The sequence below is a fragment of the Heptranchias perlo genome, chromosome 17 (assembly GCF_035084215.1).
Source record: "Heptranchias perlo isolate sHepPer1 chromosome 17, sHepPer1.hap1, whole genome shotgun sequence".
NCBI lineage: Eukaryota > Metazoa > Chordata > Chondrichthyes > Hexanchiformes > Hexanchidae > Heptranchias > Heptranchias perlo.
This window is the reverse complement of record NC_090341.1, coordinates 58,363,132-58,386,087: the sequence shown is the minus strand read 5'-3', so window position 1 is coordinate 58,386,087 and position 22,956 is coordinate 58,363,132. Positions and strand designations below refer to the sequence as shown.

Below are 22,956 nucleotides of genomic sequence, written 5' to 3'. Positions count from 1 at the left end.
TATTAATGTTTCAGGTCAGTGAGTGCCTGTACAGAGAGGGGACAGACTATTAATGTTTCAGGTCAGTGAGTGCCTGTACAGAGAGGGTACAGGCTACTGATGTTTCAGGTCAGTGAGTGTCTGTTCAGAGAGGGGACAGACTATTAATGTTTCAGGTCAGTGAGTGTCTGTTCAGAGAGGGGACAGACTATTAATGTTTCAGGTCAGTGAGTGTCTGCACAGAGAGGGGACAGGCTATTAATGTTTCAGGTCAGTGAGTGCCTGCACAGAGAGGGGACAGGCTATTAATGTTTCAGGTCAGTGACTGTCTGTTCAGAGAGGGGACAGACTATTAATGTTTCAGGTCAGTGAGTGCCTGCACAGAGAGGGGACAGACTATTAATGTTTCAGGTCAGTGAATGCTTGTACAGAGAGGGGACAGACTATTAATCTTTCAGGTCAGTGAATGCTTGTACAGAGAGGGGACAGACTATTAATGTATCAGGTCAGTGAGTGTCTGTTCAGAGAGGGGACAGACTATTAATTTTTCAGGTCAGTGAGTGTCTGTTCAGAGAGGGGACAGGCTACTGATGTTTCAGGTCAGTGAGTGCCTGTAGAGAGACGGGACAGATTATTAATGTTTCAGGTCAGTGAGTGCCTGTACAGAGAGGGGACAGACTATTAATGTTTCAGTTCAGTGAGTGCCTGTTCAGAGAGGGGACAGGCTATTAACGTTTCAGGTCAGTGAGTGTCTGTAGAGAGAGAGGACAGACTATTAATGTTTCAGGTCAGTGAGTGCCTGTCCAGAGAGAGGACAGGCTATTAATATTTCGGGTCAGTGAGTGTCTGTACAGAGAGGACAGGCTATTAATGTTTCGGGTCAGTGAGTGCCTGAATAGAGAGGACAGGCTATTAATGTTTCAGGTCAGTGAGTGTCTGTGCAGAGAGAGGAAAGGCTACTGATGTTTCAGGTGAATGAGTGTCTGTGCAGAGAGGACAGGCTATTAATGTTTCAGGTCAGTGAGTGTCTGTACAGAGAGGACAGGCTATTAATGTTTCAGGTCAGTGAGTGCCTGTAGAGAGAGGACAGGCTATTAATGTTTCGGGTCAGTGAGTGTCTGTACAGAGAGGACAGGCTATTAATGTTTCAGGTCAGTGAGTGCCTGTACAGAGAGGACAGGCTATTAATGTTTCAGGTCAGTGAGTGCCTGTACAGAGAGGACAGGCTATTAATGTTTCAGGTCAGTGAGTGTCTGTACAGAGAGGACAGGCTATTAATGTTTCAGGTCAGTGAGTGCCTGTACAGAGAGGACAGATTATTAATGTTTCAGGTCAGTGAGTGTCTGCACAGAGAGAGGACAGGCTATTAATGTTTCAGGTCAGTGAGTGCCTGTACAGAGAGGACAGGCTATTAATGTTTCGGATCAGTGAGTGTCTGTCCAGAGAGGACAGCCTATTAATGTTTCAGGTCAGTGAGTGTCTGTTCAGAGAGGGGACAGGCTATTAATGTTTCAGGTCAGTGAGTGTCTGTTCAGAGAGGGGACAGGCTATTAATGTTTCAGGTCAGTGAGTGTCTGTTCAGAGAGGGGACAGGCTACTGATGTTTCAGGTCACTGAGTGTCTGTACAGAGAGGGGACAGACTATTAATGTTTCGGTTCAGTGAGTGTCTGCACAGAGAGAGGAAAGGCTACTGATGTTTCGGGTCAGTGAGTGCCTGTACAGAGAGGGGACAGGCTATTAATGTTTCAGGTCAGTGAGTGTCTGTTCAGAGAGGGGACAGGCTATTAATGTTTCAGGTCAGTGAGTGTCTGTTCAGAGAGGGGACAGACTATTAACGTTTCAGGTCAGTGAGTGTCTGTATGGAGAGGGGACAGGCTATCAATGTTTCAGTTCAGTGAGTGTCTGTACAGAGAGGGGACAGGCTATTAATGTTTCAGGTCAGTGAGTGCCTGTACAGAGAGGGGACAGGCTATTAATGTTTCAGGTCAGTGAGTGTCTGTACAGAGAGGGGACAGACTATTAATGTTTCAGGTCAGTGAGTATCTGCACAGAGAGGGGACAGGCTGTTCACGTTTCAGGTCAGTGAGTGCCTGTATAGAGAGGGGACAGACTATTAACGTTTCAGGTCAGTGAGTGTCTGCACAGAGAGAGGACAGGCAACTGATGTTTCAGGTCAGTGAGTGTCTGTTCAGAGAGGGGACAGACTATTAATGTTTCAGGTCAGTGAGTGCCTGTACAGAGAGGGGACAGACTATTAATGTTTCAGGTCAGTGAGTGCCTGTACAGAGAGAGGACAGGCTATTAATGTTTCGGGTCAGTGAGTGTCTGTACAGAGAGGACAGGCTATTAATGTTTCGGGTCACTGAGTGCCTGTACAGAGAGGACAGGCTATTAATGTTTCAGGTCAATGAGTGTCTGTGCAGAGAGAGGAAAGGCTACTGATGTTTCGGGTGAATGAGTGTCTGTGCAGAGAGGACAGGCTATTAATGTTTCGGGTCAGTGAGTGCCTGTACAGAGAGGACAGACTATTAATGTTTCAGGTCAGTGAGTGCCTGTACAGAGAGGACAGGCTATTAATGTTTCAGGTCAGTGAGTGCCTGTACAGAGAGGACAGGCTATTAATGTTTCGGGTCAGTGAGTGTCTGTACAGAGAGGACAGGCTATTAATGTTTCAGGTCAGTGAGTGCCTGGACAGAGAGGACAGGCTATTAATGTTTCAGGTCAGTGAGTGCCTGTACAGAGAGGACAGGCTATTAATGTTTCAGGTCAGTGAGTGTCTGTACAGAGAGGACAGGCTATTAATATTTCAGGTCAGTGAGTGCCTGTACAGAGAGGACAGGCTATTAATGTTTCAGGTCAGTGAGTGTCTGCACAGAGAGAGGACAGGCTATTAATGTTTCAGGTCAGTGAGTGCCTGTACAGAGAGAGGACAGGCTATTAATGTTTCAGGTCAGTGAGTGTCTGCACAGAGAGAGGACAGGCTATTAATGTTTCAGGTCAGTGAGTGCCTGTACAGAGAGGACAGGCTATTAATGTTTCGGGTCAGTGAGTGTCTGTCCAGAGAGGACAGGCTATTAATGTTTCAGGTCAGTGAGTGTCTGTTCAGAGAGGGGACAGACTATTAATGTTTCAGGTCAGTGAGTGTCTGTTCAGAGAGGGGACAGGCTATTAATGTTTCAGGTCAGTGAGTGTCTGTTCAGAGAGGGGACAGACTATTAATGTTTCAGGTCAGTGAGTGCCTGTACAGAGAGGGGACAGACTATTAATGTTTCAGGTCATTGAGTGCGTGGACAGAGAGGGGACAGACTATTAATGTTTCAGGTCAGTGAGTGTCTGTATAGAGAGAGGACAGGCTATCAATGTTTCAGGTCAGTGAGTGTCTGTACAGAGAGGGGACAGACTATTAATGTTTCAGGTCAGTGAGTGTCTGTACAGAGAGGGGACAGGCTATTAATGTTTCAGGTCAGTGAGTGTCTGTACAGAGAGGGGACAGACTATTAATGTTTCAGGTCAGTGAGTATCTGTACAGAGAGGCGACAGGCTGTTCACGTTTCAGGTCAGTGAGTGTCTGTACAGAGAGGGGACAGACTATTAACGTTTCAGGTCAGTGAGTGTCTGCACAGAGAGAGGACAGGCAACTGATGTTTCAGGTCAGTGAGTGTCTGTTCAGAGAGGGGACAGACTATTAATGTTTCAGGTCAGTGAGTGCCTGCACAGAGAGGGGACAGACTATTAATGTTTCAGGTCAGTGAGTGTCTGTTCAGAGAGGGGACAGACTATTAATGTTTCAGGTCAGTGAATGCTTGTACAGAGAGGGGACAGACTATTAATGTTTCAGGTCAGTGAGTGTCTGTTCAGAGAGGGGACAGACTATTAATTTTTCAGGTCAGTGAGTGTCTGTTCAGAGAGGGGACAGGCTACTGATGTTTCAGGTCAGTGAGTGCCTGTAGAGAGACGGGACAGATTATTAATGTTTCAGGTCAGTGAGTGCCTGTACAGAGAGGGGACAGACTATTTATGTTTCAGTTCAGTGAGTGCCTGTTCAGAGAGGGGACAGGCTATTAACGTTTCAGGTCAGTGAGTGCCTGTACAGAGAGGGGACAGACTATTAATGTTTCAGGTCAGTGAGTTCCTGTACAGAGAGGGGACAGACTATTAACGTTTCAGGTCAGTGAGTGCCTGTACAGAGAGGGGACAGGCTATTAATATTTCAGGTCAGTGAGTGTCTGTAGAGAGAGAGGACAGACTATTAATGTTTCAGGTCAGTGAGTGTCTGTACAGAGAGAGGGCAGGCTATTAATATTTCGGGTCAGTGAGTGTCTGTACAGAGAGGACAGGCTATTAATGTTTCGGGTCAGTGAGTACCTGAATAGAGAGGACAGGCTATTAATGTTTCAGGTCAGTGAGTGTCTGTGCAGAGAGAGGAAAGGCTACTGATGTTTCAGGTGAATGAGTGTCTGTGCAGAGAGGACAGGCTATTAATGTTTCAGGTCAGTGAGTGTCTGTACAGAGAGGACAGGCTATTAATGTTTCAGGTCAGTGAGTGCCTGTACAGAGAGGACAGGCTATTAATGTTTCAGGTCAGTGAGTGTCTGTACAGAGAGGACAGGCTATTAATGTTTCGGGTCAGTGAGTGTCTGTACAGAGAGGACAGGCTATTAATGTTTCAGGTCAGTGAGTGCCTGTACAGAGAGGACAGGCTATTAATGTTTCGGGTCAGTGAGTGTCTGTACAGAGAGGACAGGCTATTAATGTTTCAGGTCAGTGAGTGCCTGTACAGAGAGGACAGGCTATTAATGTTTCAGGTCAGTGAGTGCCTGTACAGAGAGGACAGGCTATTAATGTTTCAGGTCAGTGAGTGTCTGTACAGAGAGGACAGGCTATTAATATTTCAGGTCAGTGAGTGCCTGTACAGAGAGGACAGGCTATTAATGTTTCAGGTCAGTGAGTGGCTGTACAGAGAGGGGACAGACTATTAATGTTTCAGGTCAGTGAGTGTCTGTACAGAGAGAGGACAGGCTATTAATGTTTCAGGTCAGTGAGTGTCTGTACAGAGAGAGGACAGGCTATTAATGTTTCAGGTCAGTGAGTGTCTGCACAGAGAGAGGACAGGCTATTAATGTTTCAGGTCAGTGAGTGCCTGTACAGAGAGGACAGGCTATTAATGTTTCGGGTCAGTGAGTGTCTGTCCAGAGAGGACAGGCTATTAATGTTTCAGGTCAGTGAGTGTCTGTTCAGAGAGGGGACAGGCTATTAATGTTTCTGGTCAGTGAGTGTCTGTTCAGAGAGGGGACAGGCTATTAATGTTTCAGGTCAGTGAGTGTCTGTTCAGAGAGGGGACAGACTATTAATGTTTCAGGTCAGTGAGTGCCTGTACAGAGAGGGGACAGACTATTAATGTTTCAGGTCATTGAGTGCGTGGACAGAGAGGGGACAGACTATTAATGTTTCAGGTCAGTGAGTGTCTGTTCAGAGAGTGGACAGACTATTAATGTTTCAGGTCAGTGAGTATCTGTTCAGAGAGGGGACAGGCTATTAATGTTTCAGGTCAGTGAGTGTCTGTTCAGAGAGGGGACAGACTATTAATGTTTCAGGTCAGTGAGTGTCTGTACAGAGAGGGGACAGGCGACTGATGTTTCAGGTCAGTGAGTGTCTGTACAGAGAGGGGACAGACGATTAACGTTTCAGGTCAGTGAGTGTCTCTGCAGAGAGGGGACAGACTATTAATGTTTCAGGTCAGTGAGTGCCTGGACAGAGAGGGGACAGACTATTAACGTTTCAGGTCAGTGCGTGCCTGTACAGAGAGGGGACAGGCTATTAATGTTTCAGGTCAGTGAGTGTCTGTTCAGAGAGGGGACAGACTATTAATGTTTCGGGTCAGTGAGTGTCTGTACAGCGAGGGGACAGGCTATTAATGTTTCAGGTCAGTGAGTGTCTGTTCAGAGAGGGGACAGACTATTAATGTTTCAGGTCAGTGAGTGTCTGTACAGAGAGGGGACAGACTATTAATGTTTCGGGTCAGTGAGTGCCTGTACAGAGAGGGGACAGACTATTAACGTTTCAGGTCAGTGAGTGTCTGTACAGAGAGTGGACAGGCTATTAATGTTTCAGGTCAGTGAGTGTCTGTTCAGAGAGGGGACAGACTATTAATGTTTCAGGTCAGTGAGTGTCTGTTCAGAGAGAGGAAAGGCTACTGATGTTTCAGGTCAGTGAGTGTCTGTACAGAGAGGGGACAGACTATTAATGTTTCAGGTCAGTGAGTGTCTGGACAGAGAGGGGACAGGCTATTAATGTTTCGGTTCAGTGAGTGTCTGCTCACAGAGGGGACAGGCTATTAATGTTTCGGTTCAGTGAGTGTCTGCACAGAGAGGGGACAGACTATTAATGTTTCAGGTCAGTGAGTGTCTGTTCAGAGAGGGAACAGGCTATTAACTTTTCAGGTCAGTAAGTTCCTGCACAGAGAGGGGACAGGCTGTTAACTTTTCAGGTCAGTGAGTGCCTGTACAGAGAGGGGACAGGCTATTAATGTTTCAGGTCAGTGAGTGTCTGTACAGAGAGGGGACAGACTATTAATGTTTCAGGTCAGTGAGTGTCGGATCAGAGAGGGGACAGTCTACTGATGTTTCAGGTCAGTGAGTGCCTGTACAGAGAGGGGACAGGCTATTAACTTTTCAGGTCAGTAAGTGCCTGTACAGAGAGGGGACAGACTATTAACGTTTCAGGTCAGTGAGTGCCTGTACAGAGAGGGGACAGACTATTAATGTTTCAGGTCAGTGAGTGCCTGTTCAGAGAGGGGACAGACTATTAATGTTTCAGGTCAGTGAGTGCCTGTACAGAGAGGGGACAGACTATTCATGTTTCAGGTCAGTGAGTGCCTGTGCAGAGAGGGGACAGACTATTAATGTTTCAGGTCAGTGAGTGTCTGTTCAGAGAGGGGACAGGCTATTAATGTTTAAGGTCAGTGAGTGCCTGTCCAGAGAGGGGTCAGGCTATTGATGTTTCAGGTCAGTGAGTGCCTGTACAGAGAGGGGACAGGCTATTAATGTTTCAGGTCAGTGAGTGCCGGTCCAGAGAGGGAACAGGCTATTAATGTTTCGGGTCAGTGAGTGCCTGTGCAGAGAGGGGACAGACTATTAATGTTTCAGGTCAGTGAGTGTCTGTTCAGAGAGGGGACAGGCTATTAATGTTTCAGGTCAGTGAGTGCCTGTACAGAGAGGGGTCAGGCTATTAATGTTTCGGGTCAGTGAGTGCCTGTACAGAGAGGACAGACTATTAATGTTTCAGGTCAGTGAGTGCCTGTACAGAGAGGACAGGCTATTAATGTTTCAGGTCAGTGAGTGCCTGTACAGAGAGGACAGGCTATTAATGTTTCGGGTCAGTGAGTGTCTGTACAGAGAGGACAGGCTATTAATGTTTCAGGTCAGTGAGTGCCTGGACAGAGAGGACAGGCTATTAATGTTTCAGGTCAGTGAGTGCCTGTACAGAGAGGACAGGCTATTAATGTTTCAGGTCAGTGAGTGTCTGTACAGAGAGGACAGGCTATTAATATTTCAGGTCAGTGAGTGCCTGTACAGAGAGGACAGGCTATTAATGTTTCAGGTCAGTGAGTGTCTGCACAGAGAGAGGACAGGCTATTAATGTTTCAGGTCAGTGAGTGCCTGTACAGAGAGAGGACAGGCTATTAATGTTTCAGGTCAGTGAGTGTCTGCACAGAGAGAGGACAGGCTATTAATGTTTCAGGTCAGTGAGTGCCTGTACAGAGAGGACAGGCTATTAATGTTTCGGGTCAGTGAGTGTCTGTCCAGAGAGGACAGGCTATTAATGTTTCAGGTCAGTGAGTGTCTGTTCAGAGAGGGGACAGACTATTAATGTTTCAGGTCAGTGAGTGTCTGTTCAGAGAGGGGACAGGCTATTAATGTTTCAGGTCAGTGAGTGTCTGTTCAGAGAGGGGACAGACTATTAATGTTTCAGGTCAGTGAGTGCCTGTACAGAGAGGGGACAGACTATTAATGTTTCAGGTCATTGAGTGCGTGGACAGAGAGGGGACAGACTATTAATGTTTCAGGTCAGTGAGTGTCTGTATAGAGAGAGGACAGGCTATCAATGTTTCAGGTCAGTGAGTGTCTGTACAGAGAGGGGACAGGCTATTAATGTTTCAGGTCAGTGAGTGTCTGTACAGAGAGGGGACAGACTATTAATGTTTCAGGTCAGTGAGTATCTGTACAGAGAGGCGACAGGCTGTTCACGTTTCAGGTCAGTGAGTGTCTGTACAGAGAGGGGACAGACTATTAACGTTTCAGGTCAGTGAGTGTCTGCACAGAGAGAGGACAGGCAACTGATGTTTCAGGTCAGTGAGTGTCTGTTCAGAGAGGGGACAGACTATTAATGTTTCAGGTCAGTGAGTGCCTGCACAGAGAGGGGACAGACTATTAATGTTTCAGGTCAGTGAGTGTCTGTTCAGAGAGGGGACAGACTATTAATTTTTCAGGTCAGTGAGTGTCTGTTCAGAGAGGGGACAGGCTACTGATGTTTCAGGTCAGTGAGTGCCTGTAGAGAGACGGGACAGATTATTAATGTTTCAGGTCAGTGAGTGCCTGTACAGAGAGGGGACAGACTATTTATGTTTCAGTTCAGTGAGTGCCTGTTCAGAGAGGGGACAGGCTATTAACGTTTCAGGTCAGTGAGTGTCTGTACAGAGAGGGGACAGACTATTAATGTTTCAGGTCAGTGAGTTCCTGTACAGAGAGGGGACAGACTATTAACGTTTCAGGTCAGTGAGTGCCTGTACAGAGAGGGGACAGACTATTAATGTTTCAGGTCAGTGAGTTCCTGTACAGAGAGGGGACAGACTATTAACGTTTCAGGTCAGTGAGTGCCTGTACAGAGAGGGGACAGGCTATTAATATTTCAGGTCAGTGAGTGTCTGTAGAGAGAGAGGACAGACTATTAATGTTTCAGGTCAGTGAGTGTCTGTACAGAGAGAGGACAGGCTATTAATATTTCGGGTCAGTGAGTGTCTGTACAGAGAGGACAGGCTATTAATGTTTCGGGTCAGTGAGTACCTGAATAGAGAGGACAGGCTATTAATGTTTCAGGTCAGTGAGTGTCTGTGCAGAGAGAGGAAAGGCTACTGATGTTTCAGGTGAATGAGTGTCTGTGCAGAGAGGACAGGCTATTAATGTTTCAGGTCAGTGAGTGTCTGTACAGAGAGGACAGGCTATTAATGTTTCAGGTCAGTGAGTGCCTGTACAGAGAGGACAGGCTATTAATGTTTCAGGTCAGTGAGTGTCTGTACAGAGAGGACAGGCTATTAATGTTTCGGGTCAGGGAGTGTCTGTACAGAGAGGACAGGCTATTAATGTTTCAGGTCAGTGAGTGCCTGTACAGAGAGGACAGGCTATTAATGTTTCGGGTCAGTGAGTGTCTGTACAGAGAGGACAGGCTATTAATGTTTCAGGTCAGTGAGTGCCTGTACAGAGAGGACAGGCTATTAATGTTTCAGGTCAGTGAGTGCCTGTACAGAGAGGACAGGCTATTAATGTTTCAGGTCAGTGAGTGTCTGTACAGAGAGGACAGGCTATTAATATTTCAGGTCAGTGAGTGCCTGTACAGAGAGGACAGGCTATTAATGTTTCAGGTCAGTGAGTGGCTGTACAGAGAGGGGACAGACTATTAATGTTTCAGGTCAGTGAGTGTCTGTACAGAGAGAGGACAGGCTATTAATGTTTCAGGTCAGTGAGTGTCTGTACAGAGAGAGGACAGGCTATTAATGTTTCAGGTCAGTGAGTGTCTGCACAGAGAGAGGACAGGCTATTAATGTTTCAGGTCAGTGAGTGCCTGTACAGAGAGGACAGGCTATTAATGTTTCGGGTCAGTGAGTGTCTGTCCAGAGAGGACAGGCTATTAATGTTTCAGGTCAGTGAGTGTCTGTTCAGAGAGGGGACAGGCTATTAATGTTTCTGGTCAGTGAGTGTCTGTTCAGAGAGGGGACAGGCTATTAATGTTTCAGGTCAGTGAGTGTCTGTTCAGAGAGGGGACAGACTATTAATGTTTCAGGTCAGTGAGTGCCTGTACAGAGAGGGGACAGACTATTAATGTTTCAGGTCATTGAGTGCGTGGACAGAGAGGGGACAGACTATTAATGTTTCAGGTCAGTGAGTGTCTGTTCAGAGAGTGGACAGACTATTAATGTTTCAGGTCAGTGAGTATCTGTTCAGAGAGGGGACAGGCTATTAATGTTTCAGGTCAGTGAGTGTCTGTTCAGAGAGGGGACAGACTATTAATGTTTCAGGTCAGTGAGTGTCTGTACAGAGAGGGGACAGGCGACTGATGTTTCAGGTCAGTGAGTGTCTGTACAGAGAGGGGACAGACGATTAACGTTTCAGGTCAGTGAGTGTCTCTGCAGAGAGGGGACAGACTATTAATGTTTCAGGTCAGTGAGTGCCTGGACAGAGAGGGGACAGACTATTAACGTTTCAGGTCAGTGCGTGCCTGTACAGAGAGGGGACAGGCTATTAATGTTTCAGGTCAGTGAGTGTCTGTTCAGAGAGGGGACAGACTATTAATGTTTCGGGTCAGTGAGTGTCTGTACAGCGAGGGGACAGGCTATTAATGTTTCAGGTCAGTGAGTGTCTGTTCAGAGAGGGGACAGACTATTAATGTTTCAGGTCAGTGAGTGTCTGTACAGAGAGGGGACAGACTATTAATGTTTCGGGTCAGTGAGTGCCTGTACAGAGAGGGGACAGACTATTAACGTTTCAGGTCAGTGAGTGTCTGTACAGAGAGTGGACAGGCTATTAATGTTTCAGGTCAGTGAGTGTCTGTTCAGAGAGGGGACAGACTATTAATGTTTCAGGTCAGTGAGTGTCTGTTCAGAGAGAGGAAAGGCTACTGATGTTTCAGGTCAGTGAGTGTCTGTACAGAGAGGGGACAGACTATTAATGTTTCAGGTCAGTGAGTGTCTGGACAGAGAGGGGACAGGCTATTAATGTTTCGGTTCAGTGAGTGTCTGCTCACAGAGGGGACAGGCTATTAATGTTTCGGTTCAGTGAGTGTCTGCACAGAGAGGGGACAGACTATTAATGTTTCAGGTCAGTGCGTGTCTGTTCAGAGAGGGAACAGGCTATTAACTTTTCAGGTCAGTAAGTTCCTGCACAGAGAGGGGACAGGCTGTTAACTTTTCAGGTCAGTGAGTGCCTGTACAGAGAGGGGACAGGCTATTAATGTTTCAGGTCAGTGAGTGTCTGTACAGAGAGGGGACAGACTATTAATGTTTCAGGTCAGTGAGTGTCGGATCAGAGAGGGGACAGTCTACTGATGTTTCAGGTCAGTGAGTGCCTGTACAGAGAGGGGACAGGCTATTAACTTTTCAGGTCAGTAAGTGCCTGTACAGAGAGGGGACAGACTATTAACGTTTCAGGTCAGTGAGTGCCTGTACAGAGAGGGGACAGACTATTAATGTTTCAGGTCAGTGAGTGCCTGTTCAGAGAGGGGACAGACTATTAATGTTTCAGGTCAGTGAGTGCCTGTACAGAGAGGGGACAGACTATTCATGTTTCAGGTCAGTGAGTGCCTGTGCAGAGAGGGGACAGACTATTAATGTTTCAGGTCAGTGAGTGTCTGTTCAGAGAGGGGACAGGCTATTAATGTTTCAGGTCAGTGAGTGCCTGTACAGAGAGGGGTCAGGCTATTGATGTTTCAGGTCAGTGAGTGCCTGTACAGAGAGGGGACAGGCTATTAATGTTTCAGGTCAGTGAGTGCCGGTCCAGAGAGGGAACAGGCTATTAATGTTTCGGGTCAGTGAGTGTCTGTTCAGAGAGGGGACATAGCATTCATGTTTCAGGTCAGTGAGTGTCTGTACAGAGAGAGGACAGGCTATTAATGTTTCAGGTCAGTGAGTGTCTGTGCAGAGAGAGGACAGGCTATTAATGTTTCAGGTCAGTGAGTGCCTGTGTAGAGAGGGGACAGACTATTAATGTTTCAGGTCAGTGAGTGCCTGTACAGAGAGGGGACAGACTATTAACGTTTCAGGTCAGTGAGTGTCTGTACAGAGAGTGGACAGGCTATTAATGTTTCAGGTCAGTGAGTGTCTGTTCAGAGAGGGGACAGACTATTAATGTTTCAGGTCAGTGAGTGTCTGTTCAGAGAGGGGACAGGCTATTAATGTTTCAGGTCAGTGAGTGCCTGTACAGAGAGGGGTCAGGCTATTGATGTTTCAGGTCAGTGAGTGCCTGTACAGAGAGGGGACAGGCTATTAATGTTTCAGGTCAGTGAGTGCCGGTCCAGAGAGGGAACAGGCTATTAATGTTTCGGGTCAGTGAGTGTCTGTTCAGAGAGGGGACATAGCATTCATGTTTCAGGTCAGTGAGTGTCTGTACAGAGAGAGGACAGGCTATTAATGTTTCAGGTCAGTGAGTGTCTGTGCAGAGAGAGGACAGGCTATTAATGTTTCAGGTCAGTGAGTGCCTGTGTAGAGAGGGGACAGACTATTAATGTTTCAGGTCAGTGAGTGCCTGTACAGAGAGGGGACAGACTATTAACGTTTCAGGTCAGTGAGTGTCTGTACAGAGAGTGGACAGGCTATTAATGTTTCAGGTCAGTGAGTGTCTGTTCAGAGAGGGGACAGACTATTAATGTTTCAGGTCAGTGAGTGTCTGTTCAGAGAGAGGAAAGGCTACTGATGTTTCAGGTCAGTGAGTGTCTGTACAGAGAGGGGACAGACTATTAATATTTCAGGTCAGTGAGTGTCTGGACAGAGAGGGGACAGGCTATTAATGTTTCGGTTCAGTGAGTGTCTGCTCACAGAGGGGACAGGCTATTAATGTTTCGGTTCAGTGAGTGTCTGCACAGAGAGGGGACAGACTATTAATGTTTCAGGTCAGTAAGTGTCTGTTCAGAGAGGGAACAGGCTGTTAACTTTTCAGGTCAGTAAGTTCCTGCACAGAGAGGGGACAGGCTGTTAACTTTTCAGGTCAGTGAGTGCCTGTACAGAGAGGGGACAGGCTATTAATGTTTCAGGTCAGTGAGTGTCTGTGCAGAGAGGGGACAGACTATTAATGTTTCAGGTCAGTGAGTGTCGGATCAGAGAGGGGACAGTCTACTGATGTTTCAGGTCAGTGAGTGCCTGTACAGAGAGGGGACAGGCTATTAACTTTTCAGGTCAGTAAGTGCCTGTACAGAGAGGGGACAGACTATTAATGTTTCAGGTCAGTGAGTGTCTGTACAGAGAGGGGACATGCTATTAACGTTTCAGGTCAGTGAGTGCCTGTACAGAGAGGGGACAGACTATTAATGTTTCAGGTCAGTGAGTGCCTGTTCAGAGAGGGGACAGACTATTAATGTTTCAGGTCAGTGAGTGCCTGTACAGAGAGGGGACAGACTATTCATGTTTCAGGTCAGTGAGTGCCTGTGCAGAGAGGGGACAGACTATTAATGTTTCAGGTCAGTGAGTGCCTGTACAGAGAGGGGACAGACTATTAATGTTTCAGGTCAGTGAGTGCCTGTACAGAGAGGGGACAGGCTATTGATGTTTCAGGTCAGTGAGTGCCTGTACAGAGAGGGGACAGGCTATTAATGTTTCAGGTCAGTGAGTGCCGGTCCAGAGAGGGAACAGGCTATTAATGTTTCGGGTCAGTGAGTGTCTGTTCAGAGAGGGGACAGAGCATTCATGTTTCAGGTCAGTGAGTGTCTGTACAGAGAGAGGACAGGCTATTAATGTTTCAGGTCAGTAAGTGTCTGTGCAGAGAGAGGACAGGCTATTAATGTTTCAGGTCAGTGAGTGCCTGTGTAGAGAGGGGACAGACTATTAATGTTTCAGGTCAGTGAGTGCCTGTACAGAGAGGGGACAGACTATTATAATTTCAGGTCAGTGAGTGCCTGTACAGAGAGGGGACAGGCTACTGATGTTTCAGGTCAGTGAGTGCCTGTACAGAGAGGGGACAGGCTGCTGACTTTTCAGGTGTGTATTCTTTAGCAGAATGTGCTTTTCACTGCTGTGCTTTCTCGGGGAATCATGTCGTTGAATTGTGGCGTTTGCAGAGTCCAGAAATAGTGCATGAGAGGAGCACGCAACATCTCACAAATATGGTCAATTGCTTGACTGCTTAACTTCTGTATTGAAAAAGGGCGATTGCTTTTTAAGATAGTAATTTTAGATCAGGATGTTTCATAAAACAAAATGCTGCCTTCAAAACTAACCTTGACCTTCTCTTCTTTAATTTTCAGTCAGAAATTGGGTTTGGCAAACTCGAAACATATGTCAAGTTGGATAAACTGGGAGAGGTATGGATCGACCAGCCAATGTGCCGAATGATTCATTTTAGGCTCACTGTATCATTAACCCCACAAAGGTAACTTGCATATTATTCTGGAATGTTCCAGCACAGAAACAGGCTGTTCAGCCCATCAAGTCAGTGCTTGTGTTTTTCTCCTAACCTAATCCCACTCACTTGTTTTCTCCCCATCCCCTTTAATATTCCCATTTTTCAAACAATGATCAAATTTGCTTTTGAAACAAATTTTTACAGGCTGCCCTTTGACATCGTCCACAGACATATATACTGACGACACCCAGCTCTACCTCAACTCCTCCTCTCTCGACCCCTCTGTGTTGTCACGCTGCTTGTTCGACATCCATTTTGGATGGGCTGCAATATCCTCCAGGTGAATATTGGGAAGGACGAGGCCATTGTCTTCAGTCCCCGCCACAAACTCCGTCCCCTGGCCACCGACTCCATCCCTCTCCCTGACCACAGTCTGAGGCTGAACCAGACTGTTCGCAACCCTCCGCTTTCAATGTGATTCTGAGCGGAGCTTCCGACCACAAATCTGCTCCATCACCGAGACCGCCCACAACCACCTCCGTAACGTCGCCCGTCTCCGCCCCTGCCTCAGCTCACCTGCTGCTGAAACCCTCATCCGTGCCTTTGTTACCTCCAGAATCGACTATTCCAGTGCTCCCCAGACCAGCCTCCCATCTTCCACCCTCCATAAACCTTGAGCTCATCCAAAACTCTGCTGCCCGTATCCTAACTCGCACCAAGTCCTGTTCACCCATCACCCCAGTGCTCGCTGTCCTGCATTGGCTCCAGGTCCGGAAATGCCTCAAATTTAGAGTTCTCACTCTTGTGTTTAAATCCCTCCATGGCGTTGACCCTCTCCATCTCTGCAACCTCCTCCAGCCCTACAACCCTCCAAGATATCTCCGTATCTCTGACTCTGGTCTGTTGTGTATCTCCCCTCTTTCGTCACCCTACCATTGGTGGCAGTGCCTTCAGCACCCTGGAATTCTCTCCCTAAACCTCTCCACCTCTTGTCCTTCAAGAGTCTCTTTAAAACCCACTTCTCTGGCCAACCTTTTGCTCACCCCTCCTAATATCTCCTCCTTTGGCTTGGAATTAATTGTCTGATTACACTCCCGTGAAGCTCCTTGGGACATTTGTTCATGTTGATGGTGCAGGTTGTTGTGATTGCACCGTCCTGAAGTTACTTATAGTTCTCCTCATGGTTAATCATACTCCCTGTTTTTGTGTCATCTGCAAATTTAAATATTGAGCCCCCTAAAGCCCAGTCTAGATCAGTTCCATTCCCTGAGAGGAGCAGTGATGCTGACATGGACCGTGGGAACATGCCCATCCACCCAACACATTCATCAACCACTGCTCCTTGTTCTGTCCTTAAAACCAATTTCTTGCCCATCCTTCCTTTGATACTGTGTGCCTTACTTTTATCAGCAAACCTCCTTATCCAATTGCCTTTTGAAAATCCATGAACACAACATCCCCTGCATTTCCTTTGTCAATACACTCGGTTATTTCCTGAACTAACTCTTTAAATGTCAGACATTGCCTTTTACAAAACTCATGCTGATTGTCCTCTATTAACTTGTAAGGAATCTTACAACACCAGGTTATAGTCCAACTGTTTTATTTTAAAATCACAAGCTTTCGGAGATTATCACCGATTATCACCGATAATCTCCGAAAGCTTGTGATTTTAAAGTAAAATTGTTGGACTATAACCTGGTGTTGTAGGATTCCTTACATTTGTCCACCCCAGTCCATCACCGGCATCTCCACATCAAATTAACTTGTGTCATTCTAAGTGAGTATTAATTCTATCCCATCATGCGGCCTCTAAAAGCTTACCCACTCCCAATGTTAGGCTAACTCGGGAATCCTCAATCATTTGCAAGTTTCTTTTACTGGGAACCACTTGGATGATGAAGTAGTGACTGGAGTTTCTTTCCCTGCTGCTCTGCGGTCAGGCCAGTATTGGGTTGCCTGTGCTGTTTTGTCACAGGCTGATATCTGTGTTGTTTCCAGGGTACTTATGCAACTGTTTTCAAGGGGAGGAGCAAGCTCACCGATAATCTGGTAGCGTTAAAAGAGATCCGCTTGGAACACGAGGAGGGAGCACCTTGCACGGCGATTAGGGAAGGTAGGAACACACTTTGGGAAAAGTATTGTACCACACTTAATATCAAGCATCCTGATTGTTAGTTGATGTTAAAACTTTTGTCTATTTTTATTGGTAAAACGTGCAGTCGGTGGTTATAAAAGTGAACTTGATGATTCTCGACAATAATTCATTTCATTTTATTTTCATTGACTTGTCTGTTTAGAAGGTGTTGGATTTGAGGTCACACACGCCAAGGTTTACAATGATGTGAAACATTTTAATTATTGCTAGTAGCCATTTTACTCTAGTCTTGAGGGGATTGTGAATTTGTGATATTTGCCATCAACAACTCTCCTCCAGACCCTAATCGGGTGAGAATGCTGACTGTTTCTGATATGACGTGAGTTTACTTAGTGTAACGGTAACCAAGTGATTTACTGGCATTAAACTGATCTTTAATACAGGTTACCAGCACCTCGTATTATGAGGCACTGATGCCTGCTTGGCCCATGAGGCACAGGAAAGTGTCTCTAGTGCACATTCTGTGCACTGGGCTCGTTAACATACATAAATCAGGGCTCGGCAGCCTGTTGGGGCTGGAGCACCTGAGCAGTGTCCACAGAAATCTGATGTTGAACGAGAGGCTCTCTGCTCTTCGGCTTGGCCTGATTGCTGCGGACCTGCTGCCAATACCTGCTTTGTAATTTTCCACTTATCTTCAGGCTTCTTTTTTGTTTATCTGCTTTCCTGTTTAACTCTTTAGTCAAAAAGGAACTTACTGCCAGTTTGTTAAAGCTGCAACACCCCACCTAATGCCACTGCCTGTTTCCCCAGGAATATTTAACTGTGGGCCATCAAGACACCTATGGCCACTGGTCATTCCTCTGTATTTTCATGTTTTGAGCAAGGTGAATCAGACAGTTTGTACCTTAGAAGCCCTTTTTGTACTCTGCCTTACGTCATCACTAGTTTGTATCTGAGCTCTAGCTTTTAGTGATTTGTATATATGAATACACAAATCTCTTTGATTCTCCACAGCTTCTAGTTTCTCCCCATTAAGAAAATACTCTGATTTATCTTTCTCAGATCCAAAGTGGGTGACCTCACACTTCTGCACATTTGCCACAGTTTTGCCCACTCATTTAATCAGTCTGTGTCCCTCTGTGATTTCCTGCTCCCATCTACTAACTGTGCCTCCGAACTTAGTGTCATCTGCAGACTTGAATATACAGCTCTCTATTCCTTCATCCAAGATATTGATAAATGTGGTGAAAAGTTGAGGCCCCAGAACAGAGTTGAGTTGAGGCCCCTGGGGAGCATCACTTGTCGCAGTCCCCCGATCCGAGTACGTTCCCTTTATCCCCACTCTCTGTTTCCCATCTCCCAACCAATTACTAATCCTTCTCACAAGGTTACCTCCAATTCCGTGGGCTTTTATTTTTGCGATAAATCTCTGGTGTGGAACTTTATCCAATGCCTTCTGAAAGTCTACATAGACAATAACCAGAGACACTCCCCGATCCACCAGACTTGTGACCTCCTCAAAAAATTCAACTAGATTAGTCAGACATGAGCTACCCATCACAAATCCATCCCCCACCAGACTCCCACATATTCAGAACAATTTTGAAGCAGGGATGAGACTCCCCATGGGCAAACTTCTCCCATGGGCAAACTTCTCCCATGGACAAACTTCTCCATGGGCAAACTTCTCCATGGGCAAACTTCTCCATGGGCAAACTTCTCCCATGGGCAAACTTCTCCCATGGGCAAACTTCTCCCATGGGCAAACTTCTCCATGGGCAAACTTCTCCCATGGGCAAACTTCTCCCATGGGCAAACTTCTCCCATGGGCAAACTTCTCCCATGGGCATACTTCTCCATGCCATCCTCATGGAGGACGAGGAGCACTTGGAGGCGAGGAGAATAAGGCAACATGGCAGAAGAGCAGCTCACCAGATACCACCCTCGACAACATGTCTGTGGGCAGCAGAGGGTGAGACAGGGAGTTCCACCTCATTGCTGGATTCCCAGGGTGCCACAGATAGCACACGTGGCACTAAAGGCACCAAAAGTAATCCTCTGACTATGGTGAAGAGGAAGGCGTTCCATTCACTGAATGTTCAGCTTGTCTGCGATGATAACCAGAAGATCCTGCCTTTGAATGCCAGGTATGGTGACAGCTGCCACAATGCCTGAACCACTCGACACTCGCTGACCTCTTCCGTGAGGACAAGCATGTCCAAGGATAGCTCCTCGGAGACAAGGCAGCACCCTACAACCGTGGCTCACGACTTCACTGAGGCAATCGAGGACGCAGGCAGAGGACATGTACAACCGAGGACACAGGCAGAGGACACGTACAACCGAGGACACAGGCAGAGGACACGTACAACCGAGGACACAGGCAGAGGACACGTACAACCGAGGACACAGGCAGAGGACACGTACAACCGAGAGCGCAGGCAGAGGACACGTACAACCGAGGACACAGGCAGAGGACACGTACAACCGAGGACACAGGCAGAGGACACGTACAACCGAGGACACAGGCAGAGGACACGTACAACCGAGGACGCAGGCAGAGGACACGTACAACCGAGGACGCAGGCAGAGGACACGTACAACCGAGGACGCAGGCAGAGGACATGGACAACTGAGGACACAGGCAGAGGACACGTACAACCAAGGACGCAGGCAGAGGACACGTACAACCGAGGACACAGGCAGAGGACATGTACAACCGAGGACGCAGGCAGCAAGACTTGTGGTGGGGAGGACCGCAGGGCTATTGAAGAGCAGATTACAGTGCCTGGACAGACCTGGGGTTGCCGTGCAGGGTCCTGAGGTTCACTGTCACAGGCAGAGCTTTGTGGGAAGGCTGGCAGTCCAGCTTCGGTGCCAGTGTTGCCCGAGGGAAGGGAGCTGTAGGCCACAGGAGGGTGAATAGTGGGAGGGGTCAAACCAGACTGCTGCATTGGAAATCAGACTGTGCTGACGTACGTCGGCATCCTGCACCGTCACCTCCGACTCTGCCTGGTGACAAGAATGTGATCTTCCCTCAAACCAGGACCGACCTTAGCACAGGACCATTGAGTAGCTCTCGACCCCCGACAGGACTGTGACAATATTCATCTCCCGAGTGTGAGTGTCCACACCAGCGGATTGCTCCCTTTCAAACATTACTTCACTGTTCATCGACAAACACATTCTCTGGGTGAAACTAACGGCCATCGTACTCTGAGTTCACACCCCGATCCCTCTTGCTGACGAGGCATCACGTCCTCCCCCCTCGTCTGTTGCTCCCTCGAGCTGCTACCTGAGGGCCAGGCTGACAGGAAATCGTTGGTTCCAATGCTGTACGGAAGGGTCATGAGACAGAGGTGGTCTTTAGATCATGGCAGCTGAGCCCCTGACAGTGAGCTGCCGCTGGCTGCGACTCTGGAGGGAGATCATGGCCAGCCTGGTCTCTCCCCCCACCCCCCTCGACAGCCTGGTCTCTCCCCCCACTCTCCTGGACAGCCTGGTCCCACCCCTACTGTCGGCAGCCAGCGTGCTGTGAGGGTGAAGGCCCGAGTCCTGGCCTGTGCTGCTGTTCTAAGGGGACGACTGGATCAGGCACAAGGATTCCAGCTACTGCCATCTGACTGGGCCCAGGATCTGTGGGCTGACTGATCAGTGGGACATCTGGCCTAGTGGCAGCGATCAGATCTGTCTGAACCTGAGACACGGCACTGGCCACGGCATGGAGGCTCCGGTCCAGTCTGATACCTCCAGTCGGTGTCTGGGAGAGGGTGACAAGCTGGGGTGTGGGGGTTGGGAACGAGGGAGACGGGATGGAATCAGTATGCTGGCTCTGTGCCGTGCTCTTCTCTCCTCCTCCTCCTCCTCCTCCACTTCCGGCTCCATTGCCGAGGTCGGGCTCAGGTCCCCTCCTCTCCGCCTCCTCTTCTTCTGCCATTGTGGCTGCAGTGCATCTGCGGGGAAGGATGGCAGAAGGTGAGAAGGAGTGAACGGGATGACGGAGAGATGGAGAAGGGTGTGCGGTTATGCTACGGGCTCCAGGGTGTGATTGCAGGCGTCGAGGTGCTCACCTGTCACTGGCAATCTCCCATTGGCCTCAGCATTACCTGTAGCGATAGGGCAGCGCCTGCCCAGGATGTCCATGCCCCTGCTCCTGGGGGTCAGGAGTGTCCAAGTGGAGATGCCCCTCCTGGTGTTCAGCCTCTTCTAGATATTATCCATCAACTTCTCCTACAACGAGGTGGGTAAATGAGGATTAGAATTGCAGTTAAGGAGTGTGTGGCAGGAGTAATGTGGGAGGTGAGATGAGTTTGAGTATGTCCGAGTGGAGGAAAGTGTTTTGGGGATGTGCAAGGCAGTTGCTGAGTGCTGGGGAGGTGTGTAGCCATGGTGCCAGATAAAGAGTGTAGGTGCCCTTAAGGGTTAATAGTGTGCGTGTTGCTTTAAGAGGGTTGAGAGTGTGGTGGTGCCAGGGGTGGGTAAGGAAGAACGTGACAGGGTGCTTTGGACCTTACCATGCCTTCCCTGGTCAAGTCGTTGAACTTCTTGCAGCATTACTATGCAGTCTTGGTGTGAGAGAGTTGGCAGTGAGTGTCCGGGCCACTTCCACCCAGGGGGCAGGGCTTGCTGACTGGCACACATAGGAGTGTGTCCCTCCTCTTCCACCTCTTTCAGGAGAGCTTGCAGGTCTTTGTGAGAAAAAAATCATATCCCTTTGGCAGCTTGCTGCCGTGTCATGGTGCCCGTGGGCACAGCTGGCCTGTGGCTGGTCATGGTTCGGGCAAGAGACACTTCAGATGAAGGTGGGAGATGGTCCTGAGTGCATCAAATGCAAAGGGGTTGAGGGAAGACTCTGTGTAGCCTCCTCTTGCTGTCCCTGAATGCTCTGATGAAGAATGCAGTCTTCACTGAGGCTGCGCCTTCTGCTCTGATATTTCCTGGGGCCGAGAAAGTAACGCTGCTCCTTTAGAACCCAATTACCCCAGAACTTACACCACGTCACATACAACGAAACTTAACCAGGAAATGTGCATGAAACCCCCACCCAGTGTAACTTTCTGGCACAACAATGGTGCAATGGACACAGGAAATTCAGAGCCCAAATGTTGGCGAGAGATGAGAAATGAGAGATAGCACAGGACACAAGCCCCCTGATGTGAGCATTCAGGAACCCGGCAACGCACTTGGGGCTTGGCACTAGCAACATTTAATAGGCGACATGGTCAACGCTTTGAGATGGGAAGATCACACATTAGCCTGCTTGTAGGTTTTAGAAAGATAACCTGTTGAGGGAGTGGGCTGCCATCTCCCCTGTGATAGTGCACCAGTGATGGGCAATGAAGAGCTGCCATCTCCCCTGTGATGGTGCACCAGTGATGGGCAATGAAGAGCTGCCATCTCCCCTGTGATAGTGCACCAGTGATGGGCAATGAAGAGCTGCCTTCTCCCCTGCGATGGTGCACCAGTGATGGGCAATGAAGAGCTGCCTTCTCCCCTGTGATGGTGCACCAGTGATGGGCAATGAGGGGCTGCCTTCTCCCCTGTGATGGTGCACCAGTGATGGGCAATGAGGGGCTGCCTTCTCCCCTGCGATGGTGCACCAGTGATGGGCAATGAGGGGCTGCCTTCTCCCCTGTGATGGTGCACCAGTGATGGGCAATGAGGGGCTGCCTTCTCCCCTGTGATGGTGCACCAGTGATGGGCAATGAGGGGCTGCCTTCTCCCCTGTGATGGTGCACCAGTGATGGGCAATGAAGAGCTGCCTTCTCCCCTGTGATGGTGCACCAGTGATGGGCAATGAAGAGCTGCCTTCTCCCCTGTGATGGTGCACCAGTGATGGGCAATGAGGGGCTGCCTTCTCCCCTGTGATGGTGCACCAGTGATGGGCAATGAAGGGCTGCCTTCTCCCCTGTGATGGTGCACCAGTGATGGGCAATGAAGATGCTTCTCCAGGCAATACATTAACAAGTAGCCACATTCCACAGTACAGCACATTTTTTCCCCAACCAATCTCAGGCTCAGACCACAGACGAGACTTCATTTCCATCTCTCTTAATTCGGCTGCTTTGGCACCACATTCATCTTCAGCCTACTGGGACCACCTCTCCGAGAATGGAAGGTCGTGCCATCAAAATGGCCTTCCCCTCAACAGAGGAGGCACATCTGTCTTGGGTGATGGAATAAATAAAGTGCTTGGGAAAGGTTATAATTAGGGAACAGAGGGGGTGGGGATAACAGTGTGAAGCAATTATTTGTAAGAAGTCAGTGTGACCTGCGAGGATGTAAGATGTATGAACAGAAATGCCAGAACAGCGTGCAGTGTAATGGATGGGGGGAGAAATCCTGGTCAATACTGAGCTCATAGCTGTCGGAGGATTTACTGAAACCGAACGAAAGGAAGAGGAGGGATGAGGGGCAGGCTACAGGGTTAGGCCTGCTTCAGAGAGGATAGAAAGAAGCTGAGGTGACATCGTTCATCAGGGAAGGTGTGTTTATTGAGAGGATGGAATCGGGAATTGATGCAGAGTCTCCCTTTATGGATCTGGAGGATAGAA

At 48.2% G+C, this 22,956-nt stretch overlaps 1 protein-coding gene across 1 annotated transcript in view; it reads left to right on the top strand.

Annotated features, from left to right (window-relative positions):
• Positions 1-22,956, top strand: part of LOC137333944 (cyclin-dependent kinase 16-like) — a 430,097-nt gene that overhangs the window by 241,437 nt on the left and 165,704 nt on the right. Inside the window, exons 4-5 of the mRNA XM_067998297.1 lie at positions 14,204-14,260; positions 16,303-16,417. Coding sequence (XP_067854398.1) covers positions 14,204-14,260; positions 16,303-16,417 — 172 coding nt within the window. The remainder of the gene's footprint in view (positions 1-14,203; positions 14,261-16,302; positions 16,418-22,956) is intronic.